General features: G+C 37.8%; 1 protein-coding gene across 1 annotated transcript; it reads left to right on the top strand.

Moving 5' to 3' along the window:
- Positions 1-1598: 1598 nt before the first annotated feature.
- On the top strand, positions 1599-7886 carry LOC134792594 (uncharacterized). Its single transcript, XM_063763825.1, has one exon. It carries the CDS (start codon positions 2201-2203, stop codon positions 3581-3583), a length of 1383 nt encoding a protein of 460 aa, XP_063619895.1. The 5' UTR covers positions 1599-2200; the 3' UTR covers positions 3584-7886.
- The last annotated feature ends 3107 nt before the right edge of the window (positions 7887-10993 follow it).

Raw genomic sequence — 10993 nt, 5'->3', positions numbered from 1 at the left:
CATCATCAGACCCTGAGTATTATCTTGTGCCAAAGATCTTGTTGAGACGAATCAAACGAGCCCAAACACGAAGTGGTTTAGTTGCATGGTTGATTGGTACCGGTGACCACCTTCCGGCTCCATCATCAGACCCTGAGTACTATCTTTAGTCAAAGATCTTGTTGAGACGAATAAAACGAGCCTAAACACGAAGTGGTTTAGTTGCATTGTTGATTGGTACTGGTGACCACCTTCCGGCTCCATCATCAGACCCTGAGTACTATCTTAAGTCAAAGATCTTGTTGAGCCGAATCAAACGAGCCCAAACACGAAGTGGTTTAGTTGCATGGTTGATTGGTACCGGTGACCACCTTCCGGCTCCATCATCAGACCCTGAGTACTATCTTGTGTCAAAGATCTTGTTGAGATGAATAAAACGAGCCTAAACACGAAGTGGTTTAGTTGCATGGTTGATTGGTACCGGTGACCACCTTCCGGCTCCATCATCAGACCCTGAGTACTATCTTGAGTCAAATAAATACATTGTAACGGTTTACCGTTATTTCCAATTAAAATTCTACAAAATAAGAAATAAACTTAAACCTAAATATAACTATAAACTACTATAATACACATTTCATACTTATTATCTAAAAAAATATACACAAAAACCTTGAAAACTAATATATACAAAATAAATCTACGAACAAACAGAATTGACGACTGCATTTGCTATTAGGTAAAACTAGATGCGAATACAAAGGACTACGTCACCCGGCTCGCGATAAGCGATGTGAACCGGCCAGCTAATGAGACACATACGCGTCCGAGACATTGCTACCACGGCTTTGACAGCGAGAGGTCAAATCGACTAAATTCAAAGATACAATTTTACAGTCATGATGTGACAAATTTTTAATATGGTGTAAAATTTATTCTAATATTAAATGTGTTAAGTTCCAGTATTTCCCCAAATAGGGTGAGTGTTTTGAATATTTTGTAGTTTTAAGAGATAGGTAACTTTCATAGTAGTAAATTAAGGAATCATTTTCTTCTTGCCATCACATTTTCATTTAGTTCTTTCTGGGTACATTTGGCTATCACTATCTGCTTATTAACTGTAATTTTCCTATAAAAATAACGCTGGAAATAACAAGCTTCTCGAACCTTCTGGAAATATGAGTCTACCCACTTTATAAAAATCTTGTAGATTATAATCAAAGTTAGGCTTAATTCTAATTTAAATGTATAAAATTACATGCCAAATTGTAGTTGACATGCATTAATAAAGCTTTAGTTGTAGAAGTACATTTAGTAAATTTAACTTCATTTTCTTCTTCGTTTTAAATTTAAAATGATGATTCTACTTGTGACTGCCACATCATTGATCACCTTTTAATTCTTTGGGGTTCACTACACCAGCCTACTTTCTCATTAGCGCATTAATTTGGCCTAAAATCCGGATGTCGCAGTCACTTGTACAAAATTGGACTTTTCTTGAAATGGCCATTTTTACCGGAATTCCAGGGACCAAGTCCGGGGTTGGAGTCGGAACCTACCAACCTGAATTCGCATGCTCCGCTTCGTTCCGGAAGGTTCCCGTGCTGGATCCGGAACCCTTTTTTTTGAAGACGGCCACCTCCAAGTTCGACGTTCTGCGACGTAGTGCAGGGAAGTGACCCCTATCAAGGACTCGTTTCACCACTGTTAATTGCCAGCTCAGAAAAGATCCACGACCTTGTCTTTCCTTTAGTTTTTTTATTTTTTTAAAATTATATTTCGTAAAATTTACTCTGGTTAGTTTTCTTTCGTCTCATTTTGCAATCTACCTACTTCATGCGACGCTAAACGTCACATTGGCGCCCATACTGGTTATTTCTGAGCTGTGCATTATTGAAGCAAGTCCTTGGCCTTTTTCTCCTCTTGGTTTTCATTGGTGTTGGTGGCTTTCTAATATTAGCACTTGTAATTCATCTAGTTTTTAAGTCTGATTTGAGCAGTTGTTTGGTACGTGGTTGTCAGTTTCTCACTTCATATAGTTATAGCAAAATTCTTGTTTAAAAAAAAAAAAAAAAAAAAAAACACTACACTTCACTTATTCCGATTTAAAATAATTTTAAAATTCTATCGTATCTCACATTCCACTTACTTAGCAACTAAACCTAACTGCTTTTTAATCAATTGTAATCAAAACACACACTTTTTACGTTAAGATTTAAACATGTCGTACCCAATTAAATATTTGTCACTACAAAAAGCTGAGCTTGAATATGAGGTGATCCTTAGAGGTGGTTCAACTGGTTCGGTGCAGGACCTCCGAAGCCAGATAGTAAAATTGGCCATACCTCCTGAGGACATTTTGGAATCACATTTAGAGCCTGCGGTTGACCTTGATGCTGTTAAAGACAGTCTAACAAAATCCCAAACGATGCTAGCATCCCTCAAATCTAAATTTGATAAGACCCTGTTCTTGCGTACCGAAAATCTACTACACCACATATATCACAGATTAAGGCGTATCTCAAACGTTAGTGCCACGTTAGTTGACCAGCACAAAAATTATTGCACTACCTTTAACAACCAATACAAAGAAATTACGACGTTGAGGCCGGCATCAACCTCAAATGCAAATGCAGTCTCAGTTTTGGAACCTGAAGCTACGGCGGTACTCCACTGTGATCGTAACCTGACTTCTGACTTGGCAAAACTAAAGTACTCTGGAAAAGCCTGCGTTTTTTCTTTCATTCAAAGAGTTGAAGAATTCGTAGAGGTTAGGAATATATCAAAGGATCGTGTATTGAAGTTTGCCTACGAGATTTTCACTGATGACGCATTACATTGGTTCCGTTGCAATAAAGAAAGTTTTCAAAGCTGGGACGATGTCGTCGTCCTATTAAAAAAAGACTTTAGTCCAAAGAATTACGACTATCGCCTGACTAATGAAATAAAATATCGTACGCAAGGGGAACAAGAAAACATTTCTATTTACTTGTCTATTATGCATGGCATGTTTTCGCGATTGGTTAAACCGTTGTCTGAGGAAGAAAAACTCGAAATTATCTTACATAACATCCGGCCATGTTATGCCAGCACCCTAGCCGCTTCACCTGAGATCAAGGACCTAAAGACATTAAAAACCCTTTGCACAAACTATGAGGACATTCAGTCACGCTTATCCTTGTTTCATGAACCGCCTAGGGTGACTTCTGAGACTCTAGCCCCAGAATTTGCCTACACTAAATATCATAAAAATAATATCTACTACACAAATAAAAACTACCAAAATACAAATTCAAATGAAAAACAGAAAAACTACTATAATCAAAACAAATATCCTAACTACTCGAGCTCTTACAACTACAACAAATCTAAAACTACAGAGGAAAAGCCTACTACTACTAATGCTGTACAAGCGACAGCAAACAGTACAAAAAATGTCAACACTGCTAGTAACTCGCGTAAGTACTGTCCTAGGTGTCGCACTGATACACACTCTTTGAAAGAATGCAAACAGCCACACTTCCCTATCTGTTTTAAATGTGGTAATAAAGGTGTACGCTATCCTGATTGTAAATCCTGTAATCCTAAAGATGCAAAAAACTAAATTCAGTGGATTGTAGTGTACATAATCTTTCTAAAAAATCTAGTGAAAACTTTAGTGATTCAGAGTGGAAATCTTGGCTCAACTTCATATCTAAATTTTTCACTTGCTATTCAGTCACTGCAATCCACGATTCAGATAATATACATAACAGACCGTATGTCTCAGTTCAGATTAATGGTAAAACTATCCATGGTTTGTTAGATACGGGTAGTGGTTATACAATTCTAGGTAATAACTATCATAAAGTTTTCTTGGATGCGGGTTTCAAGCTCAACAGTACGGATACGATAAATTTATTCGCAGCTGGCAGGCATAGACTAAACAATATTGGTATGATCAATCTGCCTGTCTCGTTCTTAGATCAAACCCACATCTTGAAGGCCTACGTCGTACCAGAAGTCGAAAACTCCTTGATATTAGGCATGGACTTCTGGAGAATTTTCGAATTGTTTCCTAAAAAACTAGATTCCGTAATTTTACCTAGGGATGTTGATAAATTAGCCTCTCTATCACTAGACCCTCAACCTACACACTTATGTGACTATGATCATCTTTCGCCTGAGCAAAAAGTTACGGCTGATCATATCACTGCGCAGTTTCGTAACATTTCATATGAAGAACGTGGTCTAGGCCGCACTTCTCTAATTGCTCACAATATAGATACCGGTAATGCTGTTCCTGTTCGACAAAGATACTACAGAATGTCTCCTGAAAAACAAAGAATACTAAACACTCAGCTTGATGAAATGTTGCGTGAAAACGTGGTAGAACCTTGCGAGAGCCCTTGGTCGTCCCCTGTTCTGTTGACACCTAAAAAAAATGGCGAAATGAGATTCTGCTTAGATAGCCGTAAATTGAATGCAGTTACCATCAAGGATGCTTACAGTATTCCATACATTTCTGAGATACTCGACAATCTGCGTGACGCTAAATATCTCTCTAGTTTAGACTTGTCAAAGAGTTTTTGGCAAATTCCTATTAAGGAAGAAGACCGGTGTAAAACGGCGTTTTATATTCCTTCGCGTGGTACCTTTCAGTTTGTTTCTATGCCCTTTGGCTTAACCAATGCTCCAGCGACGCAACAACGACTGGTTGATATGTTGTTCTATGGGCCTGATTTTGAGCATAAAGTCTTTGTCTACATCGACGACATTATCATTGTCTCATCGACCTTTGAAGAACATATCTCCCTATTAGTTAGAGTTCTAGAGAAACTTAAAATGGCAAACTTAACCATTGGTTACCAAAAGTGTCAATTCTTCAGAAATAGACTGAGTTATTTAGGATATGTAGTAGATGGAAATGGACTACAACCGAACCCAGAAAAGATTGAGGCAATCATTAACTATCCAACTCCTACTAATCGCAAGGAAGTTCGTCGGTTTATTGGAACGGCATCATGGTATCGCCGTTTTATTCCAAATTTCAGTTCTATAGCTGCACCTCTAAATAAACTTACTTCACAAGCTAAAAACTCACCCCCTTTTAACTGGTCTACCGATGCTGAAGTCGCCTTCCGTACGCTAAAGGAAGCCTTAGTATCTTCTCCTATATTGTCGTGCCCGGATTATACGCAGCCGTTCCAAGTGCATACAGATGCGAGCGATTACGGCGTGGGTGCGGTCCTGACACAGGTCATAGACAATCAAGAGAAGGTTATAGCGTACATGAGTAAGTCTCTCTCTAACCAAGAGCGTAACTACAGCGCAACAGAACGAGAGGCACTTGCAGTACTTACAGCGATTGAACACTGGAGGTGCTACTTGGAGAACGGCAAAAAGTTCGTCGTGTATACCGATCACTCGTCACTTAAGTGGTTTCTAAATCTAAATAATCCCACGGGTCGTTTAGCCCGTTGGGGAGTTCGTATGTCCTCATTCAACTTTGAGATCAAGCATCGTCGTGGCTCAGAAAATGTAGTACCAGACAGTCTCTCCCGTTCTGTTGCTATTGCCGAGATTGATGAGATCCCAACTAGTCCTGACATGTTTTATTCTACAAGCGACTCGTGGTATCTAAATATTTACAACGGTTGCCAAAACACTCCTACTTCATTTTTAAATTACAAAGTAACTAACGGCAGACTATTTAGGTTTAAAAAAAGTCTAAATCCTTTAACTCGAGAGTTCGAGTGGAAAGAAGTCATTCCCCTCGAATTTAGACTCGACATTATTAGTAAAAATCATTCAGAACCTACCGCTGGCCACTTTGGCATATATAAAACACATAAACGGCTTTCTTTAAACTACTTCTGGCAGGACATGCATCGCGATGTAGTTAAATTTGTTTCTAATTGTGATATTTGCTGTGCTCACAAGCATGCTACTCATGCTACTCTAGGCATTATGGGCCGTCCTAAAGACTGCTCACGCCCTTTTCAAATGTTAAGCATGGATCTCATAGGTCCCCTACCCCCATCGAGAAAACAGAACACTTTTATATTTGTTGTGACATGCTGTTTCTCGAAGTACTGTTTATTATTTCCCATTCTTCGCGCAACCTCCGAGATAATAGCTAAGTTAATCGAGGAAAAAGTTTTCCTAGTTCACGGCGTGCCTAGTACTGTTCTTATGGACAATGGAAAGCAGTTCACAAGTAACGTGTTAAAGAAATTGTTTAATGACTACAATGTCCCTAACGTAAGATTTACGCCTAAATATACTCCGCAAGTGAACACAGTAGAACGATACAACAAAGTGATTATTACAGCAGTATCATCCTACATTGAAAACGACCATAGGTTCTGGGACTGCAATCTACCTAAAATTCAATTCGCTATGAACACATCCAGTAATGAGGTAACAAAATACACCCCCGCGTTTCTCGTTCATGGACGGGAATTGGTCACTAGCGGTTTACACTATATTGACCCAGAACTAGATGACGACATAATATTTACTCCTAGAGATGAATATGCAGAGAATCTAGGTCATTTGCGGAATTTTTTTGATAAGGTTCAATCTTCTCTAGTGCAAGCCCATACTAGGAATAGCGAACACTATAACCTACGCCGTAAAGATCATGATTTTAAAGTTGGCGATACTATTTGGAAAAAAACGTTCTACCTTAGCGACAAAAACAACATGTTTGCGAAGAAACTTGCACCGAAGTATTGTCCATGTAAGATCGTTGCTAAAAAGTCTAATTTAGTATACGAACTAGAAGACATGCAAGGGAGGAATATAGGTAACTGGCATGTTAAAGATTTTAAGATCACCAACTACAAAGTTTAATATGATTAAGTAGTCCCCTATGTACGATTTCTACATTAACTGTCTAAATTTATTCACTAGCCTCATGAAACTGACGTATAAGCGCTGGCACATACTCTAAATACACCAACTGTTAGATTAGATTATTTATACTTTGTAAACCTCTACCGGTTTGTGAATTTCAGGCCTATCAGTAGGCTATCAGGTCTTCTAAACAGCCTGTAGTATGATCTAGACCACTGAGGTTAGTGATTAATATATTTAAGAACCATTAATAAATACATGAGAGTATTTATACAATCGTAAGTATAATACTCAATCTGCTAGGACGCAAAAACATATATAGAAATGTTTATTGCTTATTTGGCTGTGTGATGCATGTATGAAGAGGAGGTGTATGTTGAGATTGAAGCCTGAATGATGACTAGTGTATCTATTGAGTAGACAACAGAAATAGCGGGTTTTCCTAGCAAAAACCCTAACCTAAAAAGAGGGGTATGTAACGGTTTACCGTTATTTCCAATTAAAATTCTACAAAATAAGAAATAAACTTAAACCTAAATATAACTATAAACTACTATAATACATATTTCATACTTATTATCTAAAAAAATATACACAAAAACCTTGAAAACTAATATATACAAAATAAATCTACGAACAAACAGAATTGACGACTGCATTTGCTATTAGGTAAAACTAGATGCGAATACAAAGGACTACGTCACCCGGCTCGCGATAAGCGATGTGAACCGGCCAGCTAATGAGACACATACGCGTCCGAGACATTGCTACCACGGCTTTGACAGCGAGAGGTCAAATCGACTAAATTCAAAGATACAATTTTACAGTCATGATGTGACAAATTTTTAATATGGTGTAAAATTTATTCTAATATTAAATGTGTTAAGTTCCAGTATTTCCCCAAATAGGGTGAGTGTTTTGAATATTTTGTAGTTTTAAGAGATAGGTAACTTTCATAGTAGTAAATTAAGGAATCATTTTCTTCTTGCCATCACATTTTCATTTAGTTCTTTCTGGGTACATTTGGCTATCACTATCTGCTTATTAACTGTAATTTTCCTATAAAAATAACGCTGGAAATAACAAGCTTCTCGAACCTTCTGGAAATATGAGTCTACCCACTTTACAAAAATCTTGTAGATTATAATCAAAGTTAGGCTTAATTCTAATTTAAATGTATAAAATTACATGCCAAATTGTAGTTGACATGCATTAATAAAGCTTTAGTTGTAGAAGTACATTTAGTAAATTTAACTTCATTTTCTTCTTCGTTTTAAATTTAAAATGATGATTCTACTTGTGACTGCCACATCATTGATCACCTTTTAATTCTTTGGGGTTCACTACACCAGCCTACTTTCTCATTAGCGCATTAATTTGGCCTAAAATCCGGATGTCGCAGTCACTTGTACAAAATTGGACTTTTCTTGAAATGGCCATTTTTACCGGAATTCCAGGGACCAAGTCCGGGGTTGGAGTCGGAACCTACCAACCTGAATTCGCATGCTCCGCTTCGTTCCGGAAGGTTCCCGTGCTGGATCCGGAACCCTTTTTTTTGAAGACGGCCACCTCCAAGTTCGACGTTCTGCGACGTAGTGCAGGGAAGTGACCCCTATCAAGGACTCGTTTCACCACTGTTAATTGCCAGCTCAGAAAAGATCCACGACCTTGTCTTTCCTTTAGTTTTTTTATTTTTTTAAAATTATATTTCGTAAAATTTACTCTGGTTAGTTTTCTTTCGTCTCATTTTGCAATCTACCTACTTCATGCGACGCTAAACGTCACATTGGCGCCCATACTGGTTATTTCTGAGCTGTGCATTATTGAAGCAAGTCCTTGGCCTTTTTCTCCTCTTGGTTTTCATTGGTGTTGGTGGCTTTCTAATATTAGCACTTGTAATTCATCTAGTTTTTAAGTCTGATTTGAGCAGTTGTTTGGTACGTGGTTGTCAGTTTCTCACTTCATATAGTTATAGCAAAATTCTTGTTTAAAAAAAAAAAAAAAAAAAAAAACACTACACTTCACTTATTCCGATTTAAAATAATTTTAAAATTCTATCGTATCTCACATTCCACTTACTTAGCAACTAAACCTAACTGCTTTTTAATCAATTGTAATCAAAACACACACTTTTTACGTTAAGATTTAAACATGTCGTACCCAATTAAATATTTGTCACTACAAAAAGCTGAGCTTGAATATGAGGTGATCCTTAGAGGTGGTTCAACTGGTTCGGTGCAGGACCTCCGAAGCCAGATAGTAAAATTGGCCATACCTCCTGAGGACATTTTGGAATCACATTTAGAGCCTGCGGTTGACCTTGATGCTGTTAAAGACAGTCTAACAAAATCCCAAACGATGCTAGCATCCCTCAAATCTAAATTTGATAAGACCCTGTTCTTGCGTACCGAAAATCTACTACACCACATATATCACAGATTAAGGCGTATCTCAAACGTTAGTGCCACGTTAGTTGACCAGCACAAAAATTATTGCACTACCTTTAACAACCAATACAAAGAAATTACGACGTTGAGGCCGGCATCAACCTCAAATGCAAATGCAGTCTCAGTTTTGGAACCTGAAGCTACGGCGGTACTCCACTGTGATCGTAACCTGACTTCTGACTTGGCAAAACTAAAGTACTCTGGAAAAGCCTGCGTTTTTTCTTTCATTCAAAGAGTTGAAGAATTCGTAGAGGTTAGGAATATATCAAAGGATCGTGTATTGAAGTTTGCCTACGAGATTTTCACTGATGACGCATTACATTGGTTCCGTTGCAATAAAGAAAGTTTTCAAAGCTGGGACGATGTCGTCGTCCTATTAAAAAAAGACTTTAGTCCAAAGAATTACGACTATCGCCTGACTAATGAAATAAAATATCGTACGCAAGGGGAACAAGAAAACATTTCTATTTACTTGTCTATTATGCATGGCATGTTTTCGCGATTGGTTAAACCGTTGTCTGAGGAAGAAAAACTCGAAATTATCTTACATAACATCCGGCCATGTTATGCCAGCACCCTAGCCGCTTCACCTGAGATCAAGGACCTAAAGACATTAAAAACCCTTTGCACAAACTATGAGGACATTCAGTCACGCTTATCCTTGTTTCATGAACTGCCTAGGGTGACTTCTGAGACTCTAGCCCCAGAATTTGCCTACACTAAATATCATAAAAATAATATCTACTACACAAATAAAAACTACCAAAATACAAATTCAAATGAAAAACAGAAAAACTACTATAATCAAAACAAATATCCTAACTACTCGAGCTCTTACAACTACAACAAATCTAAAACTACAGAGGAAAAGCCTACTACTACTAATGCTGTACAAGCGACAGCAAACAGTACAAAAAATGTCAACACTGCTAGTAACTCGCGTAAGTACTGTCCTAGGTGTCGCACTGATACACACTCTTTGAAAGAATGCAAACAGCCACACTTCCCTATCTGTTTTAAATGTGGTAATAAAGGTGTACGCTATCCTGATTGTAAATCCTGTAATCCTAAAGATGCAAAAAACTAAATTCAGTGGATTGTAGTGTACATAATCTTTCTAAAAAATCTAGTGAAAACTTTAGTGATTCAGAGTGGAAATCTTGGCTCAACTTCATATCTAAATTTTTCACTTGCTATTCAGTCACTGCAATCCACGATTCAGATAATATACATAACAGACCGTATGTCTCAGTTCAGATTAATGGTAAAACTATCCATGGTTTGTTAGATACGGGTAGTGGTTATACAATTCTAGGTAATAACTATCATAAAGTTTTCTTGGATGCGGGTTTCAAGCTCAACAGTACGGATACGATAAATTTATTCGCAGCTGGCAGGCATAGACTAAACAATATTGGTATGATCAATCTGCCTGTCTCGTTCTTAGATCAAACCCACATCTTGAAGGCCTACGTCGTACCAGAAGTCGAAAACTCCTTGATATTAGGCATGGACTTCTGGAGAATTTTCGAATTGTTTCCTAAAAAACTAGATTCCGTAATTTTACCTAGGGATGTTGATAAATTAGCCTCTCTATCACTAGACCCTCAACCTACACACTTATGTGACTATGATCATCTTTCGCCTGAGCAAAAAGTTACGGCTGATCATATCACTGCGCAGTTTCGTAACATTTCATATGAAGAACGTGGTCTAGGCCGCACTTC

Source organism: Cydia splendana, chromosome 8, assembly GCF_910591565.1.
Source record: "Cydia splendana chromosome 8, ilCydSple1.2, whole genome shotgun sequence".
NCBI lineage: Eukaryota > Metazoa > Arthropoda > Insecta > Lepidoptera > Tortricidae > Cydia > Cydia splendana.
Note: the sequence above shows the minus strand (reverse complement) of the source record. Positions and strands in the feature narration are given on the sequence as shown.

Bases quoted from the DNA above. Each gene is read 5' to 3' on its own strand.
- LOC134792594 (XM_063763825.1), top strand. From the start codon at position 2,201: ATGTCGTACCCAATTAAATATTTGTCACTACAAAAAGCTGAGCTTGAA.